This window comes from Antedon mediterranea, chromosome 6, assembly GCF_964355755.1.
Source record: "Antedon mediterranea chromosome 6, ecAntMedi1.1, whole genome shotgun sequence".
NCBI lineage: Eukaryota > Metazoa > Echinodermata > Crinoidea > Comatulida > Antedonidae > Antedon > Antedon mediterranea.
Genome location: NC_092675.1, coordinates 17631361 through 17652998, shown reverse-complemented (window position 1 = coordinate 17652998; position 21638 = coordinate 17631361). Strand labels below are relative to the sequence as shown.

General features: G+C 35.6%; 1 protein-coding gene across 2 annotated transcripts in view; it reads right to left on the bottom strand.

Annotated features, from left to right (window-relative positions):
• Nucleotides 1-21638, bottom strand: part of LOC140052739 (uncharacterized) — a 63944-nt gene that overhangs the window by 38719 nt on the left and 3587 nt on the right. Inside the window, exons 1-33 of one of the 2 annotated variants that reach the window (XM_072098438.1) lie at nt 20905-20922; nt 20335-20362; nt 19889-20098; nt 19548-19739; nt 19026-19241; nt 17209-17358; nt 16527-16670; nt 15925-16080; nt 14285-14437; nt 13824-14036; nt 12414-12605; nt 11578-11733; nt 11061-11207; nt 10421-10564; nt 9726-9935; nt 9475-9615; nt 9239-9385; nt 8680-8844; nt 8064-8273; nt 7389-7589; nt 6815-7009; nt 6363-6572; nt 5692-5889; nt 5103-5300; nt 4730-4978; nt 4407-4550; nt 3875-4075; nt 3372-3566; nt 2989-3195; nt 2356-2556; nt 1217-1420; nt 667-867; nt 84-227 (exon numbers count right to left, since the gene is read on the bottom strand). In XM_072098438.1, coding sequence (XP_071954539.1) covers nt 84-227; nt 667-867; nt 1217-1420; nt 2356-2556; nt 2989-3195; nt 3372-3566; nt 3875-4075; nt 4407-4550; nt 4730-4978; nt 5103-5300; nt 5692-5889; nt 6363-6572; nt 6815-7009; nt 7389-7589; nt 8064-8273; nt 8680-8844; nt 9239-9385; nt 9475-9615; nt 9726-9935; nt 10421-10564; nt 11061-11207; nt 11578-11733; nt 12414-12605; nt 13824-14036; nt 14285-14437; nt 15925-16080; nt 16527-16670; nt 17209-17358; nt 19026-19241; nt 19548-19739; nt 19889-19976 — 5572 coding nt within the window. In that variant the 5' untranslated portion in view covers nt 19977-20098; nt 20335-20362; nt 20905-20922. Of the gene's footprint in view, nt 1-83; nt 228-666; nt 868-1216; nt 1421-2355; nt 2557-2988; nt 3196-3371; nt 3567-3874; nt 4076-4406; nt 4551-4729; nt 4979-5102; nt 5301-5691; nt 5890-6362; nt 6573-6814; nt 7010-7388; nt 7590-8063; nt 8274-8679; nt 8845-9238; nt 9386-9474; nt 9616-9725; nt 9936-10420; nt 10565-11060; nt 11208-11577; nt 11734-12413; nt 12606-13823; nt 14037-14284; nt 14438-15924; nt 16081-16526; nt 16671-17208; nt 17359-19025; nt 19242-19547; nt 19740-19888; nt 20099-20334; nt 20363-20904; nt 20923-21638 lie in introns of those variants that run through there. The other variant, XM_072098437.1, reaches the window with a different exon arrangement.

Below are 21638 nucleotides of genomic sequence, written 5' to 3'. Positions count from 1 at the left end.
CTTTGCATCAAGCACTTTTGCCTAATGTCCAGGTTCAAGCTTACAACCTACTATACTGTATTGTAGAATGTTTAGCAACTTACCTAGTATAACTGGAGACATACATGTTCTGGCAGCTGGAGTATTACAGCACTTGGATTTACCAACACAGTCAGCATCACTACCGCACATATCAACGGTGACAGCATCCATCAATGGGTTGTAGGCAGGGCACTGACCAACTTTCACTAAAATAGAAATTTACTAATAATTGAATCAAAATATTTTATCTATACTGGGCGACTTCTTCTTCAATCAACGACTGGTTTCCCAGAAGGCCCACTTGTGTTCAGTGGCTGTGATGTACTAGTACACCAGGGTAACCCCCTACTCATCTCGAAAGATGTACTAGGTTCTTTAAATTGCACATGAGATGTGTACACAGGACCTACGGTTTATAGTCATTATCCGAGAAGACTCGTTCTACCACCAGAATCATGGAGCGAGTGAGCCTCGAACCCTAGCCGATGTCATGGCTACGTATTTACGTTCTCACTTTCTTAACCGATTGTAACTCGCTGTAAAAGCATAGTGATTCTTTAATAGTAAAATGAAGGTTCTTCTGTATTTTTCTATATATGTACATGATCTCCTAAAATTGACTAACAAAGCATACGGTTACTTTACCTGTATCACAAAGCACATGAGGACAGCATTGTCCTTCAATGTTCAGGGTGCGGCATCCATCAGCTACGTTGGTTGGGCAGGTAAATACATTGCATTTGGTGTATCCATGACGGCACTGGCATTGTGTGCATGAGTCACGCATCCATACTTCTCCGTGGTTGTAACGAACATTAGTGGCTTTATCGGTACATTTTCTGTATCCTATATAATACAAATTAATTTTGTTTAATTCTTAGAAGTGTATAATTTACATTCCCTTTAGGTATATACTGTTAAATAGGTTGTAACAGGTTAAATAAAAAACCCAATATAAATAAATAAAATTATTGAAAATTTACCAAATACTATAAATAATAATAATAAATCATATAAAATGGTATACAAATAGTTGTTGTTTACATTTTTTCTTCAAAAGGTTTTCTTTTGATTAAAATGTGCTTTAGAATATAGTGTGATCTTTAATTTGAAACATATCATATTAGTATTCATCAAGCTTTAATTGGAAAATGTCTTAGTCTTTTTGTTCTGTTTGTCTGTCTGTCCAACTTACCTGGACTTCTTGGGCATTTGATGTCACCACAGCATTGGTTCAGATTTGGTGCAGTGAGGTCATACTGGCAACCAGGTCTTGGCATGGGACATGTTCTTTTGGTGCAAAGCATCATTCCATGGTCACATCGGCAAGTGGTGCACTTGTCTTTGGTCCACTGTTCTCCATTTAGATGCTCAACTCCTGATTCAATGCAGCTATGAACTGAAAGAAACAAGTTAATTACCCAAAATTGTCGCAGGCCTTTTATTTTCGCTACTTTTGCAATTGAACAACAACAACAAATAAAGAGCCCGCGAAAATAAAAAGTCCGCGAAAATTTCAAAATTTGCAGTAAGGTTTTTTACAGTCGATCTATCAGGCCTAGCCTAGGCTTAGTTAGCAAGGCAAAATAGTTACGATAAACTTTTGATTGTGTATTCTTTGAAACATTTACGATCCCCGATTAATTATACTGTTTGTTCAGATGTAATTAAAACATTAAAATAAATTGCAACCGACCGAAAATGCTAGGCCATACTCAGCCTGCGCCTCGCTCAAAACAATTCCTCCTCAGTGATCAAGAAGTGTGCCGCCGTGTGTGGAGGATTGATCGCTAAAAAAATGTTCCAATTGGAATAAAAAAGCTTATGACATTTCTTAGGTAAATTTTTTTTTAATGTATAGCGTACTTGCTTGACGAGTCTTTTGTCCATTAAATCATAAGATAAGTTGAAAAATTATTCTACATTGTGCGTAGAAAAAATACCATCACCATGCGCAAGCTCTCTAAAGATTCACATCCATCCATCCGGCCGGCGTCGCGTCCATTGTTGTTGTAGAAACAAACAAAAATTGGTAAAGTACATTCATTTTATGGGGGTGTTCACTATCTAAGAATCTATTAAACACATGCATCGCCCACTGTTCAACTAAAATGTTTATTTACATTCGAAATAGTTGAAAATGTAAAATCGCGAAAATTTAGGGCCATGGAAATTTTGGGCTTTAAGTATCTTAATTAAACTTTTAATTTTAAACTGTTAATTATTTTCTTTGCTAGGCTCATCATGTTTTCAACCTAACTGTAATCCTTGAGTAGATATGGCAGATCCCATGTCAAACAACTAATTATTCGCATCATACTTTCCATTACTTACCATCTCGGCATGTGATTTGAGGACAACACTTTCCAAAAACTGGAACAGCACGGCAACCAGGCTCAAGATTCACTTGAGGACAAGAGGTAGTGGTACAGGTAACCTCACCAGCATTGCATCTACAACTGGTACAAGCATCACGCATGAACAATTCATTGTAGTTATATGTCATACCATTGTATGTGCAGGTCTGACCAGGAGCTGTCAAAAAAATGATAGTCAATAACATAAGAATATCAAATAAGCAAGTTTTTACACACTATATATATATTGGGAAATATTTAATAAAACCCACTTTTTGAAGATGAGATGAGTTTTCTAGATGAAGAATCCTACTCGAAAATCTGAAAACATTTCTGTAGATATAGAAAACTTGGATAGATCTGCGACTTGATATTTCGAGACACTCTTTACCGTTTTACAGTAAAGTCTTGGGTGTCAAAGTGTTAATAAAAGGTTAAGAAAACACATGTTAGAAATTAGTTAAATGTACAGAAACTGGTTTGGAGAGGTGGATACGCTTATGTCCTCAAATTTGATCATATCATTGTTATATTGCTCATGATAATAAAGACACAAACAACAATATAGATACTGTATCTTATCTTTTGTTCATTACATATAAAAACTTACCGATTAGAGGGCATGTGATGTTCTTGCAACAACTGAAATCAGCATCAACACCAACTGGTGTTTCATAAGTGCACATTCCTGTTGGTGTGGGGCAAGTCTGGTTCTGGCATGTCACAATACCGTTTAAGCATTGGCATTCTTCACAGGCAGAAACATAGAATTTTTCGCTGTTAAGGTAGTAGACACCATCATACAGACAGCTTTTAGCTGTGACATAAAGAAAAAATATATGTATTCATATATTTTAAAAAGTGTCCTTTTGAATTGGAAAATAATAAGGTACTGCTTTTTTATTGGTTGTATTGTGACTGTACTATGCCAATCAACTTTAAAATGTATCATTTAACATCATTGTGCCATGTCTTGGCAATATTACAACTTACGTTCTCTGCAGACCTTCTCAGGACAGCATTTTCCAGCTACGTATAACATACGGCAGCCAAAGTTACTTGTTTCTGGACATATTTGTTTGTCACATATAGTACGGCCTTGTGGGGTACATCGGCAGCTGGTGCAGCTGTCAACGATCCAGGTGTTGCCAGGCATGTAGGTCTGGCCCTCATAGCTACAGGTCACAACTGTGGGGAAAAATAAGAGATTGAAATAAAATGTCAAGATGATTGAATGGTATATTTGAAATACTCTGGTCCAATAAAATTAAAATGTGAAGCCAGTAAGTAAAAATCTACAAGAGGATTCATTTTTACTAATAAGCAGGCTAGTTAGGTCTATTTACCTTCAATTTCGTTGTTGGTTTCTAGTTAGAAAAGGCATTTTATAAAAGAGACATTGTAAGCTATATATAAGTTTGTTGTTCTTATTGAATTCAAATATTCAATACAACTCACAGTCATCAGCTGTATATTAATTCTAAATAAAAGTATACCTTGTGCATTGGAAGATGGTTGGCAGACAATCTCTCCACAACATTTTCCATTAACCAGTTTGATTGAGCAGCCAGTAGGTACCTCGGGGCACTGCTGTTCCTCACAGATGGATTGGTTATTGACACACTTGCAGATTGTGCAGAGATCTTGGTACCAGACATCACCACTTGTTCGATCACTTCCTGTTTCATCAACACAACCTTTGACAATAATGGAATTAGTTAGTAATATATTAAAAAAGAGTCAGGATCTGGATCGCAACATTTAATCACCTGCATACACAAATAGAGTTGATTGACTCAAAATTAGGAAATATTTTAAGACTTTCCACTCAGCTGAACTTTACTGATTATAAAGCTCTGTCTGTACTATCAAACTAGTTTGGGGCTTAAATATGGTAGTAATATGACATCATATATGGGCACATCACATTTTGTTGTCAGATATCTAAAATATTGCCACCCACACCTAGCCTGCTAGCACATATTAAGCTTTTTGTAGCTACATGTTTAAATCTTAATGATTGGTTACCTTCTCTCCATGGAGTAGAGCATTCAGTACCACATCCATTACTACAGCACTTGGTAGCACCTTGGCAGTCAGAATCTAAGTTACATTGGTTATCACATGAGCCTAGGAATCCTGGTCTTGGGAATGGACATACACCTGGTTTCACTGAAATAACAATCAATCAAAATAAGTATGTCATAAAACACAAGATGAACTCAATATATAAAATTACAATAACAAAATATGAAAGAGATTAACACTTTAAGCTGAAATCCTCGTTTTCAGATGATTGGTAATCTAAATATAATTGAAAAAGATACTCTATAACACTTGGCATAGCTTACCAAAAGGGCAAGTAATGCTTGCACAGCCTTGGGCACCAACAGCTAATGGCTGTTCAGTGCATGGATACTGAGCAACAGGGCAAGCACTTCTTGTACATGTTAGGCGTCCCATGTTGCAGGTGCAGTGAGCACGCTCAGTTACAGTCATTGGTGAGTACCATACATGGCCTGACTCGGCTGGTAGTGGGTTGCTGATGGTGTAGTTTTCGCCATTGGCAATAGTTAACTCTGGAGTGACGCATTGCATATCTATTTAAAAAAAGATAGAATAATTGTAATTTACATGACATTATAAATAATAACAATGCACAGTTGATTTCGCATTCGATTGGATAGTATAATATCTATTTGATCCTGTAAAATTTAAACTCACCAGATCCTCGACAAACTTTGACAGGACAGCAGAATCCATTATGTTGGACAACATGGCAACCAGCACTGGCTTGAACTCTGGGGCAGGTCATTGGATTGCAGGTGACAACACCACCAGTGCAGGTACAGACATCACATCGGCCTTGGTTCCAAGTGTCACCCTCACTTCTCCAGGTGCCTTCATTAAAGCACAGAGCAGCTAAAAAAGCCAAATTAGTATCAGACGAAATTAAGATGCCATTGCTTGAAAACTTTGTTTTCAGACAATAATTAAAATTTTAAATATTAAGTTAAAAAACGGTTGATCACATTCTTAATCAGCCTTCATGTGTTTCCTCAGGCAATAATGTTATTTTGGAGACTATAAATTTACAATTTTAACTGATTAGGGGTTGGAGTCAAACGTCAAAATTGGTTATGTTAAAAATTGAGAATTTTCCTATCCTAAGTAATTGACACTAATTGTACTTTGAACTTTCAAACTATTAAAGGGAAACTTTGTTAGGCCCGGAAAATGTCCCCTTAATAGTGGTTCTACAGTATGTGTAATTATGTATATATATCTAAACCTCATATTAAGCTTAACTTACTGACAGCACTTGATTGACATGTGATTTGTGGACAGCATTTACCATCAACGAACTGAGCGGTACAACCTTGTTTGATTGGTGGGCATGACATCACATGGCATTTAGTTACTCCTTTTTCACAAGTACACAGAGTGCAGGTATCTGGTTGCCAGGTCTCGCTGTCAAAATATTGACTGCCCTCATGGGTACACAAGCCAGCTAGTGAAAGATAAATAAGTAATTTAAAATTGGGAGATGATTACACTGCACAGCCAAAATGCAAAGAATGGGGATATCATATCACCATACACTATTTAACTGCACATAAGGTTTGTGCATCTGTGACAATATGGCGTTTTCGATTTGCAATGATCTAGGTCTTTATGCAAATTATGCATGACTTATGAAGTCATTTGTATTGTCATAAGTATTGTCAAGCTCTGTAAAATTGATTTTTTTTCTCCGAAAAACATCACCAATATAAAGATTCAAATCCATTAAATCATTTTTCTGATAGCAGACAATCAATGGACAATCAATCAAATTAGGCCTGACCCAATTGCAAAACTAAATTTTGCAAATAGTACCTCCATATGACAACTTCCTAGTCCTAGGTTGCTGCAAAATCAAAAGCTTCATAATATAAAAGTTCATTCAAAAGTGGAAATTAAATTTCCTATTTTGCACCATACCTTCTTGATTGCAAACAACCTCAGGACAGCATCTTCCTTCAATGTTGACCTTCAAACAGTTAGCAAGGAGTGGGTTGGTATCAGCGGCACATTCAATTGTTTGACATTCAATAACCCTGTTCATACAAAGACACTTCTCACAGGCTCCACGAGTGAACTCGGTACCATCACCGTATGAGTTGGCACCGTCAACGCACATCCTAGATGGATCTAAAAAAAAACCAAAAACAATATTAATAAGAAATGTACAACTGTGCTGTTAGTAAATATTCCTATCCTATTCCTTATCCCAATGATCAAGGGTTCCTTAAACTTGTGCCAGTTGTATAGCTATGCTTTGCAGTGCCCCTGTCTTAACCGCTCAGCCACTCGACTCAAACCAATAGAATGTTGATTTTATTTGTTAATAGATTGACTAAAATTACAAGATTCTACGCAGGTAGGTAACTTACTAATAGTCACTGGACAGAAGACATCTGAGCAGCATTGACCCTTGACCTTCCTCAGTTCACATGATGGGTCATGATGCATTGGACAAACTTCACTAACACAGCTAACTTTACCATTGAAACATCGACAGGTCACACAGTCTTCAATCATCCATTGGTCATTCTCATATCGTAGATTTCCAGCATGGTCAACACAGGCTAAGAATAAGACAAACATGATGATGTCATATCATTACCATATTTGGGCATATCACCACCATATTTGAGCACATCACACTTTTTTTTTTTTTAACTAGTTTGATAGTGTAGACAGAGCTTTAAGAAGGCTCGGTTAATCTTAGGTTTAGGTGGATTAATATTATAGGAATTATTTGATGATAAAACATATTAGTGATGATTCCTTTCAGAAGTCACAACCTATCAGATATGATAAAAAGAACATATATTAATCTCTTTTTTTTTCAAAAGGCTCTAAATATAATGGAATCATTGCAAATGTAGTGTTTTAATTTATTAATGCTTACAACATATTTAAATTTGTAACATTAGAAACTAAAGTTAACCATTTAACACTCACTGTCTTGACATTTGATTTCAGGACAGCACTTTCCAGGGACGTTGATAACTGTACATCCAGTTGTATTCTGTGGTGATTCAGTAAAGCATTTGTAATTGGAGCAAGATACTTGACCATCAATGCATCGACATTCACTGCAGATATCAGGATACCACACATCGCCATTCTGATAGCTAAGTCCTTGTTGATCTGTACATTTTACTAGTTAAAAAATAAACAAAAATGTATCAAGCAAGCAAGGGATGAATTATAAAAGATGAACCAGTAGATAATTTAAACTTTACAAAGTTGGGTAGAAAGACAAGAAGACTACAAGTGATGAAGATATCATAAATAGTTTACTAGAAAAAAAAATATGAAAAAGAAGTGAAGATATGATATAGCAACATAATGTGTAATCAAGAGTGATTTTTGTGAATTTTATGAGGATTATGCACCACTAAACTCTGATAACAACATTATCTCTATAAGCCCATGACAACCTCAGTGACCACAAATGGAGGACAACCTCAGGCCAGTGGCCACTATGGAGGATGATCTACTCAAATAGTGGCTTAGTTAAACATTTTTCTTACAATAGATATTCAAAAGTAAACCATCTACAGAAAAAATATTTGCATGTACAAATCTACATTTTCTTCAATGGCAGGTTGACCAATGCAATTTTAAGCTTACCAGCAGGTTGACCGACGACATTCTGTGATTCACAGTATACATCTGGACAGCACTGACCATCACGGTAGACTGATTGACATTTAGTGGCATCGTAGCGTGGACATTTCCTCTGTGTGCACCTAGCAGTACCGGACCAGCATTTGCAGACTGTGCAACTGTCTGGCGACCAGAAGTCTTGGTGGACGTATTGTTTGCCTTTGTACATACATGCTGGAAACAATAGGAAGTCATTCATGCATAACTATTTATTTAATTTTCTAGAAGTGAATGGTTGTAAGATACACACATAAAGACAGAATATGCAAGGGCGTGTTTAGGACCTCACACAAGAGAAAGTGGTGTAGTGTGTGCTCAACTCAAGATAGGAAGTTGAGGAACATTTATAATCCAGAATGTATCTGGGAAAAACGCCGAACGTTTTACAATTCTTTAAGAAATTGATATCCGCGCCTGCTTTTCCGACCTGAATAGATTCTAAACAAACTAACAGTGGTGATGTAGATACCTATCTGTATAGCAATCCCTTTTCTTTCTGTTTTCAGGAACAATATTTCTGGAAAGGCAACCTGTATAAACCTAGCAGGGTCATCACATCAGTGTACAGATATTGACTTACATGGATAGACATCAGCAACCTTGCACTTGGTGCCACCACATGGTGTTGAGCAACACTTTCTACCAGTTCCATAAATCAAACAGTCTACATCAGTAGCACACTCATCAGTATACACACATGATGTCACCTCTAGGCTGGTATATGATGGACACTGACCACTGGTTACTACAAAATATGCAAATATAATCATAGTACTATTGTAATGGTGATTGGTAATTGCCGTTGTTTATTTTTTATCATGCACCACATTCAACATTATTGAAACTAGTTTATAATGGGCCTCCTCCTTGTGGTTTCTTGGAGGTCTCTTTGATCTACATTAAATGTATTACTCTTTCATTTTGTTATGTGTATTGTATTGATGAATAAAAAGATTGATTTGATTTGTATGATCAAAACCTTTTAAAAGTTAAATATTTCCATCTTTCTAAAATATAATTAGTTTCACTAATCACGCACTCAAATTGACAATCAAACAATATGGAAGGTACATGTTCCTGTGAACCATCAGGAGTGCTATCACCATTACCTGGAAGCTGGTGAAAGAACCATATCTTACCTTTTTCCCAGACATTGACACAAGCTTTCTGTGTAGCATCAATGTTACAACATTTCCTGTTGCCTGGGCAGTTCATGTCTGTTGTACAGCTTGCTGCATTGGTTAGAACATCTTGCACGCTAGCACGTGGACAGACACCATATTTAGCTGAAATGAACAAAATCAAATTTATAAAGAACTTTACCTTTCTTGAAGTAAACCAATATTTTCTGAATGTTATACATCATAATACTTACTGCTGGTCCATGGTCCAGTGCACACAAATCCACAACCATTGTTACAACATTTGCTTTCTCCGGTACAATCGGAATCCACAGCACATTCTTGCACGTAAGAGCAAGGAAGATATTTAGCAGCTGGGCACATTCCTGTCTTCTCTGAAATTATAAATTTAAAAGCATGTTTATTTCATAGTAAAATAAATTACAGTCTTAAGCAGAAATTGAAAAAGGACATAATAGTGACCAAAAAATCCAGTTCATCTTACTGTTCAAGAAGGCGTTGGTTGTAACAACAGCTTTGTTAGTGTCTGTAGTAGTTCCTGATGTAACACCTTCAGAAGCTCTGCATTGTTTTCCACAACCACTCTCACAACACATTTGGTTGGTTGGACAGTCTCCATTGTGGACACATGAGCTGGAGTAGCCATTACATGTACTGACATCAGCCCATGGGAATGGACACTGACCAACAAAGGCTAACAGATAAAATGCAAAAATATTAGGATTCGAAAAATATGAATGAAAAATATTGTAATATAAATATTAATACAAGAGAATTAAATTTGCTTCTTAAATTCTATGAAACTATAAAATCTCCCTCAAATGATCATAGAAGATCCAGTGCATTCAGAAAAAAACTTATTTGTTAATTGTCTTGACTATACCAAGCTCTGGAAACAAAGGGTTTATTTGTGGCTGCGACATGATCAGTCCCACACCCCATAACAGACAACATCGCTGAGAATATGTACATAGTAGTACAGTACTGTTGGTATTTGTCGCAGCCAGACATAAGGACTGTTACGACTTCTTATATTGGCAAGGCGAGCTCAGTGTCCTGTTGTTGGATTCCCTTGAATATTTATACTAAGTAAATATATCTAACAATAAGTAAAAGGCTTGGAAGGTTCATATTAAATAATTTATGGAAAAGCTTCATGCATTTATATAGAGTACTCACTTTCTTGTTGAGGTAACATACAGATTCGTCCACAGCCATTGAAGCAACACTTGGCTTTGCCATTGCAGTCCCTATCAGCAGCACACTCACTGGTACAGCTTCCATAGTAATCGGCTGGAATGGCTGGGCATTGGCCGTTCTTCACTATAAAACAAAATCCATGTGTACAAGGTTTTAAAAAACAATTATAATTCATTTATTGTTTACTCATGTTAAAATAGAACAAACAAGTATATTGTAAGTGGCATAACTATGCCCATGCAGCTTTGTAGAGCACGTATTGTGTTATTATTAGTGTTTAGCACTAAGGACAACCAACAAAGTCCTTAGACTTGTTTCAGTACACCGGGAGATGATCCCCTACCCTTTTCGAACTGTGTTCTATAAAGTGTACATGTTGCACAAAGGACCAACAAGACCTGCCTACAGTATGTATTGCAACCAGCACAATGGAACACACAGAGAGCAACGATGGATTTACCACAAAAAAAACTTGTGGTATTTTATGGTTCAGCCTGGATTTAGTACTATGCAAATATGCCAATCATTGAGCACTACAAGTTACTATTATATTATTATTAACATTATATTATGGAGCACAGATTTGAACCCTTAAATAAATTTGGTAAGTCAGACTTACATTGTGGTTCTGCACTGACGCAGATTGTACTGCAGCCATACTCGCAGCATTTTTTGGTTCCTTGACATGATGAATCAGTTGTGCATTCATTGGTGCATTCCTGAGGAAGGCGGACATGATCAGCGATTGGGCACATGCCATTCTTGGCTAAAATGAGGAAAACCAACATTTATATGGATTGTTTTTTAATGGTTTTTCTGTTAAAAAATAATAAATACATTTTTATTCTCACTATAACATTGACATAGTCTTTATAGCTTGTCATGGATTAGCTTCTATTATTATTGATATCAAATCAATCTTTTGGGACACCTTTATTCAGGGGATACTTTTCTGTGAAATGGGCAATATATGTTTACACTACAGCCACTGACAGCCCCTACTCAGGAGATACATTGTTGGATCCTGAAGGTGTCCCTATAAAAGGGGCTCTACTCTATAAATTACAGTTTTTTTGTCCATGACCAATAAAGCTATACAGAATACAAAAAAAAGAAAAGGAAATTCAATAACGTACGTGTATCACATTCAACTTTGACATCATTGACGTAAAATTCTGCTTTACATCCACTGCAGAAGTTGACACGGCAAGTAGCACTAGGGTATGTATCACATGTGATAGAGTCGCATGGACTTGGATTACATAACCAAGCATGCTCGTTACCAGGGCACTCTGGGAGATATTATCAAATAAAAATATCGTAATAAATCAGTTAACAGCATATAATTTATCCTAAATTGCCTGTGGCTGAAAAGGTATGTATGTATCCATTAAGCAATGTATAATATTTTTATGCTATTTTTTTTTTTTATTGTTGTGAATGTTTTTTCCAATTTCTTTATTGAATGTTTTCAACCACATTTTGAAAATATACTGGAATATTTTACTGTATTTTTATGGCAATAAACAATAATAAACATATGAATTCTTTTCAAGACAATTTTATGCATCTAATTAATATATTTTATTGAATGTGTTCAACCAAATTTTTGTAAATTTTACTGCATTTTATGGAAATAAACATTTTATAATTCCGACAAAAATAATGTTAAATATGTTGTTTTTGGAGGTACACACCTAATTGGTGACAGTGGCTTAGGCTGCTTTTGTGCTTTCCTGGCAGCTAGTGACTATGATTTTATATTTTCTTTTGCGTTGTGTTTGTTTAATTTGTTGATTTGTATTATATTTTGTAAAATGTATCTTTTGCCTGAATAAATAATAATAATAATAAATTAAAAATCCATCTCACAAAAACTTGTAAGAATATATTTGTTATATTTCGCCATATCTAGCATTTGATATCGAAAACTACATTATATTTTATCCGTTTCTTTTACTGTATTACATACCACATGTTACAGTGGATCTTGATCCCTTTGTTCCCTTGATTTCATTACCACAGCGGTCGACACACCAGCATATTGAGCCGTGGCACTGACGAGACTCATAGAAGCCATCTTGACGACAATATATTTGTCTGGCTCCGAAGCCAATGGAACTTAAATGTTGGTACTCCTTTCGGCATGGTGGTTCATCATATCCTTAAAACAATTATTGAATAAAATAACTAAACATTTGATTAAATTATTGCATTTTGTTTACAAGGAGTGTTCCCAGTTTTGTAAGCACATTATTTTATCCAGGTTGGTTATGATAAAAAAAAACTAATATTTTCAAATAAAGATTGGTTATTTTGAAATTGTTTATATGTATGCTTCCCATCTAATTTTTGTGATATCATTTTGTGTAAATATGTTAACCATGCACTGTACATTATATATATAAATTCAAATTCAATTGACATTTTTAAGAAATAAATAAAATGTAAGAAAAGTGAAAATCGTAAGATAACACAACCAGGTCACTTGCAGCATGATCTTAATGAGTTTCATGATTGGTGTAAAAGGAATATTATGGACCTGAACCCTGCTAAATGCCAGGCACTACAAATATGTTTTAGTAAAAGGAATATTCCTGAAAATAAAATTTATATCGGGGGTAACGAACTAGCATTTGTCACTCATGCTAAAATACTTGGAGTCACGTTACAAAATAACTTAAAATGGGATAAGCATATTGGGGATATTGTCCTCAAGGCTAATAGGAAGCTTTTTATTTTAAGGAGTCTAAAGAAATTTGGCTTCAACCCTGATGAACTATGCTCTGTCTACTGTGGGTATATTAGACCCCTCCTTGAATATGCCGATGTTGTATGGCACCCCGGCTTAACCAAATCGCTTAGCAACTCTATAGAATCTGTCCAACGCAGAGCATGCCGTACCATATTGGGAAGGGATTTTAGTTCGTATGACAAAGCTCTAAAGGTCTGTAACATCTCATCCCTTACTGATAGGAGAATAGCTCACAGTCTCAAATTTGCCAAGGGAATATCTCAGACTGTTCATTCTGCCGATCTTTTACCGGTGACACGGTTTGAACGTCATGGGAGGTTGCTCCGTAATAGTAATAACATTTCACAATTACCATCCAGAACCGCCCGTTTCAGTAACAGCCCAATCCCTTATTTTATCCGCCTGCTTAACGCCTGATTTTCACTCATTTTTGTATAATTTATTATTTTGTATGTTTCTATTTTGTATATTTTTATTGGTCTAGGTACATGCATGTAAAAGTTACCCACAATCTGGCCTTTGGCCACTAGTGGTAACTTGTGGCATGGTGGTGTCTAATGTTTTTTTGATGTTTTATATGAAATAAAAGAATAATAATAATAATAATAAAAGTGCAGTTTATCTTACTACATGTAAGTGGTCCAGATGTGTGAGTTCCTTGAATTGGAGTTCCACAAGCTGAGACACACCAACATAGACCAGAGGTAGAATCACATTGTTTTGGTGTATGGTAACCTCCTGGGCCACAATTTGGTGTGTGAACACCCTGTAGTGAGACAGTTGTTCCTCCAAGAGTTTTTGTAGGTTTGTTTGTTTTCTCAGTTTCACATGGTTTTGGAGCTTAAAAAAGAGAGCAATTTTCATAGGCATTATCATACATTATAATGCAAAAGATAGGACATTAGGTTAAGATCAGTGGCTGTATTCAACAATCACACTTAAGTGAGATATTCTTCTTATATATATGAAGAAACAAGCAACTACATTAAAAGGCAAAATTACAAATTATTTATTTAAAAATCTAATCAAATATGGAACAGGATTGCAAAAAAAAAAAAACAAGGTTTCAGAAACTAAAGATTCCCTACCTGATGTATAGGTAATTGCCTTGATACACTGTCTACCACAAGAGAGTGTGGTACAGCAAGCTTCATCATTACTACAATCAGATGTAGTTTGACAGGTTCGACTACAAGTGCTCACATCTTGAATAGTGGCAGGACATACTCTCAACAAGGTGGCTAAAATGAGATAATGAATGGCTTACATTAAACATTATTAATTACACAATTTCTGGATGGTACTAGTTAGTCACTGTCTCTATTTTGCAATGTTTGAGGCCGCCATATCATGTTTTATCGGTTTAATATTTCCTGTTTATCAATACTCTCACAATGGAGGATACCCATGTTTTGGCTAAAAGTCCTGTGGCTGTATGCACCATTCACACTTAATAGACTAAGGAAAACCTTACCCTTTAAAAACAAATCTCCTATCTAAGGGAATTCAATCTAAGTGAAATACTTAATATTCAAAAGAAATATCTCACTTAAGTGTGACGATAAATACAACCACTGGTGGTAGAATGCAATTATTATGAACTAAATTAGGGATGCGCTAGATGGTTTATGGAGAGTTACCATTTTTAGTGACTCAGGCATATAATTATATTACTTAATCTGGCATGCTAATGTTCTTGCAAAAATCCATTTATTCACACAACATCAAAACAATAAAAGGTATTGTAGCCCCCATTGAAAAAAAAACTATTAAAAAAAATAGTTTATGCTATAAGATAACCCTAAAGGATCAGCTAGTTTTAATTTTATATGACAAGTTCATTTTTATGTTCATTACAGGTATGTGTTTACCAAAACATCTTTATAGTATACAGGTTATACCTGTCCAATGTCATGATGATCATAAGTTGTTGCAATGTAATTAGTGCTTAGATTCAGTTGATAGTTATCTTAAATATTATATACAATAATTATTTGAGGTGTACTAACTATGGGTATTGTACACCTATGCTGTGGGAAGACAAGGCATGTTAAATAGATGGTTGGCCTAGCTGCCAATCGTGGACGTTCCATTAGTGAACACAATGTTATACTCTTCAGTATTGCCTGTACTGTAGGTATAGGTATGTATTACATATTGCACTGATGAAGGGCTAGTGTTACCCGAAAGCTCTGGCTGTTTTACTTTATCAGCTTTTCATGTTTTTTTTTGTATCTCTATTGAGATTCAGGCACTGATAGCCACAGCATCATCATTTTTTCAGTAATTTGCCTTTGGATTTATATATTATATATATATAAATTCAAGATACAGGAATAATTATAGGCCTACTGTTAAATTTCAATTATTCCTTTTAAATGAGAATGTTAACACATATACTAGCTATGTGATGTAAGATAATAAGAACAAGAGTATGGATTTAATTGATAATTTAATAAGAAATATCATGCATTTATTATGTTGTACCATACACACTGTAAGTTGACTTTCATGTGACACGTTCCTCTTCTGTTTATTACAGCTTGAATATAATTACAATATATTGACTAAAGCTTACGCATTTGTCGTTTTTGTAATGTGTGAGTAAAAGTATTCATCAAAGTAATACATTGTGTGATAAAGACACATAAGCCAAATTTTTTAAGTCTGGCCCTCCTAAAAAGATATATTACATTTTGTTAAATAGACAGTACAATGATTTCCTTACGTGTTTTCATGGTGACTGGCTCACTGCAAGTTGTACCACATTCTGTGTTACAGCATTTCTGAGTAGATGAGCATTGTTCATCAGAGCGGCACTGAACAGCACAGTTGGATTGCATCATACCAAAGGTTTTAGGAGCTGGGCATGTTCCTACCTTAGCTGTAGTCAACGGTAAACAACATTTTGATAAAGCAGTGTAAATGGTTCCTCTGCTTTTCATCAATTTTGGTTATCTTAGGATATTTTATGGATCGTAAAGCGTTTAGAAACATTGGTATTTAGTGCTATATAAGACTATCATTATTATTATTATTATTTATAAGAGCTACAACTTGATGTGATTGGATAACTTTCAAGTGTACAACCTATTTTCTGAGAGCGAAAATATCATAAGTCAGCTATGCATAAAATTACCGTAACTGCATATTGTATAAAACAACATTTCTATTCTAGTATAACCTACTTATCTAATTATTTATTTATTTATTTTTTTTATATTTTCATTTTATCTGAAATTAGGTTAACACAAAATTGAAAATAATTGAGTTATTTTGGCAGTCAGAACCAGCGGCTATGAGCCATTTAACATTAGATTTGTTTCATACCAGTCCTGAAGGTCTGTGTGCAGACCTTTCCGCATCCATTGGAACAACACTTCTCATCTCCAAGACAGTCAAAATCAGAGGTACATCTGTAGCTACATGTATTGTCAAGGAATGACTTTGAGGCTGGACAGCTTCCCCATTTTTCTACAATAATCGTAATAACAATAATCACTACAAACTCTGCCACATTGCAGTTAATGCCACCACATCGATAGGCTGCTTTTAATATGGACATGATGATGTCATATCACTATCATATTTGGGTATATCACTACCATATTTGGGCACATCACACTTTTTTGTCAAACTAGTTTGATAGTGTAAGCAGAGCTTAAAGGAAATGTTTATGCTGCAAATAAAATACTTGCTTACCCATTTTAGCTACAACACACTTGGTGCCACAGCCGGTGCTACAACATAAAATACTTGCTTACCCATTTTAGCTACAACACACTTGGTGCCACAGCCGGTGCTACAACATTAAATACTTGCTTACCCATTTTAGCTACAACACACTTGGTGCCACAGCCGGTGCTACAACATTAAATACTTGCTTACCCATTTTAGCTACAACACACTTGGTGCCACAGCCGGTGCTACAACATTAAATACTTGCTTACCCATTTTAGCTACAACACACTTGGTAATACAGCTGGTGCTACAACATTAAATACTTGCTTACCCATTTTAGCTACAACACACTTGGTGCCACAGCCGGTGCTACAACATTTGTGTGCTCCGTTACAGTCAGCATCTGAGTTGCACCTGAAGCTGCAATCTGATTGGTCTACTGGAGCAATGAGGTTGTATGCGGGGCAACGGCCAGCTTTGTCTGTAAATAACAAAAGATACTAGTCATGTTGTGCACCAATATGACTATAAGGAGATTCTGTGTTAGTGTTTGCATGGTAAAGAAGTTAGACATGTTATTTACGAGCTAAACCATTGGCTGTTTTAATTTCAGCTCAAGCATAGGTATGACACATCATTCATGCCAAAATATATTTTTGTTTTCAAAATAAGTCAAATCGCAGTATAGAACCTATACTGAAGGAGAATGAAGAAGAATTAAGCAACTACCATATATTTATTTACTCCTTATTCTTTCAAACGCATCCAACAGCGAGCAACTCGCCAATTTCAAGTATGGTTAAAACTATTTTATAATTTATCATGCTTATGAACTCAGTTTCATTTGAGGATTAAGTAGTGAAGTTGAAAGAGCCATGAGTTAGCTGGCATTGGAGCAGGATTGAATGCTGGACCCTGGGATTGGAAGGCAAACACTTTAACCACCAAGCTACAGCTCGACTATAATTTACTTGACCCTATGACCAATGAGGTTGATAAAAAAGTAATTGTGTAGCCCCTGATTATTAAGCTTTCTAATTGGTTGATTGAAGTTTTTAAATACTTATGCAATATTTACAGTACATCAGTATCAGTACTGTGTATCAGAGGACCATGTATTGAATTGTTAGATATAAATATGATTTAAGAGAAAATCATATTTGGTTGCTCTAGGTCTTAATGATTATACCAGGGAGTTGTTAATTATACATTATCAGTTACAATAAATAGTATGTTTCAGGTCAATTGGAGTAAACACAAAGTGAAGGTTATTACACCTGAAACACGTCTACAGTTCTTGATAACAAGATGAGATAGTGATTAAAGAGGTTATCATTTTAAACCAGAGTCACGTTTCAAACAGTCATAACAATGGCTGTACAAGAAAATGTAATTCTTATTATCCAATGTAGCGTGAAAGTTACCAATAAACACATTTTTTTAATCGCTGTTATTCTATTGAAATATTATAACCGTTTAACGAGGGGGGTATAACAATACTATTATTTTTATACCCCCTGGTTTAACTTCTTTATTTGAGCAAATTTGCAATTTGAATCTTTTGTTTACTTAAGCATAAAGGAATAAAATAGATTTGTTGTAAAATTTTAACAAATGAAGAAATTAATGGAATATGAATAACCTACAGGCCAGGGACATGTTAACTGAGGTGTAAATGATCATTTCAGAGTAGTTTGAGGTCAAACAACTGTCCAGGGATGACAATTACATTGTTTACTGACCTCGCACTGACCAGAACAAACATGTTTACACTAAACTTGATCTAGGTGTATATAGTAAGGTCATACTGCTGCAGAAAGGGGATATTTATTTGCCAGTTTTAGGTTCTCTTCCATCAACTCTTATATACAGATCAAAAGGGGAATTAGTCAGGTCTGGTACCCCATTTTAAAATGTAAAAAATACACAAATGGGGGATCAGAGGACCTGTCCATATTCAGGATCAGCCTAGTAGGTCTCTAGTGGATAAACATTTTGGAGTTTTTACTACTAATTAACTCCATCATCACTGGTAACATAGCAAATAGATAGTAAGTGTCATTAGTAAAAATGAAATGAATAAAATACAACCAGACTGTTATCACTTCTGATCGATTTAAATGCATTGTTTCCCAATAATTCACTTACTATCTGTACATGTCAGTTTAGAATTCTCACTGTTGAACCACTCAATAATACAACCTTTGCAAGTATTTGGTCTGCAAATGGCACTAGGGTACCCGTTACATGTCAATCGATTGCAAATGTTTTGTTGGTCACAATTAAGAGGAGCAGATCCATCAGCACATGATGTGGAGGCCACGATTGGCTCGCTAGTTGACACACGGTTCTGCATCACTGCACCTTTAAATAAAAATCATAACAAAATTAAATTAGTTTATAATCCATCAAATAATACATAAAATAGGTTTTTGGAGCAGAAACAGGTCCTAACGCATGGATTTAATTATTAGCCTAAGCCCACCCAACCTTAGCCCCCATCCGCCAATATACATAGCTACATCCCAGCTAAAGTATTTGAAATGCATGGTTCTATGTTATGCTTGATAGTGTTCATAAAAACATTTAGGTAAGCTAAGCATGAAATAGACTAGACAATTTTTAGAATATTTCCGAAATAAAAGAAATTGAATTGAGGAAAGTTCTTACTGCAGTCTAATGGCTGTCCAATAGGAGTACGAGTTTCACTGACTTCCTGTCCACATACTGTAATGCACCAACACTCATTAACATTGCACTGTTTCGGCTGAAAGAAGCCATTCTCGTCACAGGCAGGGGTGTAACCTGGTATTGCTGTTACACCTGTGCATGGTGCAGAGTATGTTGCCAGCAATGCTTCACCTGCAATGTACAGCGCAATTTGAAATAGGTATTAACACATTTTCAGTATTTGATAAACCAAGAAAATTGTGCAATGAAATCATTGCACAATTTGAAATTGTGCAAATCGTTCAAATCATGGCAACAGTTTTGCTTAAAAAAATACTTACTACACGTGACAGAGCCTTGCATGCGAGTGTTTGGTATTTCCATACCACACTTGGTAGTGCACCAGCATTGTCCATCAGAGCATTGCATTGGCTCATAGAGGCCAACAACATTGCATAGAGGTACATGCTCAGTGGATATGTACTTTGGTGAGCTTCCGAAGACAAAGGTTTGTATGCGAGACTTCTCTCTCCAACATGGTTGGCAAAGTACTGAAAATAAATTAAATTTAAATCATGTCATCGTCTAGGTCTTTTGTCTAGTACTTCTTACGGATTCATGTGTGTATGCCGAATAGTGATGATTTTTGTATTTTAAATAAGAAAGAAAGACAATTTCTTTTTTAATCTTGTAAAACAAAAGAAAGATGGTCTACTTAGTACTAATTTAGTCTAAAGCAAGCAATCCTATCACAACAAATGTAAAAACAGATCTAACGCATACTCACAATCAGTTTCTCTGTCAATCTTGGGAAACTACAGAAAATATGTTAAAAACAAAAATAAATACTTTTTAATTTAAATATATGTTGCATATACAGTGCATAATATACGACTACTAGGCTAGTCGTTCTAGGCTAGATAGATATGTTATTGTTTGCGACCCTGCATTTGAACTTTTTTCTCTGTCTGGTAGGCCACTGGAGTAAACTTCATATGGTCACTGCAGCCTCAGACAACTCCCAGATCCTCCCTGCTCAGGGGATACTGGGTGTCAGAAGAAATCGGTCGTGCATCGTAAACCGGATACTGCACTGCAGGCTCTTTCGCTAGGCTAGGGCTAGATAGCTTCTCAGTGGATATGACTAGGCTATACTACTAGCTTTTAGCCTCCGAGCTAGCTAATCTACCTACCTAGCTTGACAAGCCTATCCCTATGCCTATAGTAGGCCGGGGCATATGATCGGTTGGGCCGCCGTTGAGCCGGTGATTTTTTCTTTACGACGTTTTGACTACCTGCTGGGCCTAACTAGGCTAGTTCTTACTTTCTTTGGGTTCCTATCTACTTTCCTACTTACATTTTCTAGGATATAATATCCTTTGTGAGGAGATACTGTAGTAATTCATAAACAATATTTTACCAGTCAATTTTATTAGAGTAAAGCTACTTCGAAGCCTTTGAAGTGTAATAGCTTGTAGGCCAACAAAACAAAAAGGGTAAAAGCAAGCAAAAAGCTTTAGAAATTTGAAGGTGGCGCGCTTTACTTCTTGACTGTGGGAAATACCCATATATAAATTACGTCATGCCTTTAGTTAGTAAAGTATGTAGCCTACATACATGCACCAAGCGGCCTTATCACAAAAAAAAAAAATCAAGGTGCATTACAGACAGATACCTAAAACTAAATAATTTTAATAATGTAATATGGTTATACTGATACCGATACTAAAATTCTTTTATAGTCCATAATATGAAAATACATTTGAAAGTGTAGGCCTATTCAAAATTGAAATTACAACTATATAGGCCTATAGGCCTAGGCCTAGGCGCGCCTAGACAATATTATTATTGTAGGCCTACTATACAATAAACAAACTAGAATGAAGGAGCATCATTCATCAAACGAGTTTTCACAAATTTTAACACTGAATGTGACCATAAATTCCCACCGTGAGGCTATTGGCCTCTATCATATTGGATTTTAAGATGGGTAGCCTTAATTGTTTCCATTCCAAAAAAACATTGAAAGATGGTGACTGATTTAAACAGCCGAGGTTATTGTGTCAAATGCATTTAACTACACATGGAAGT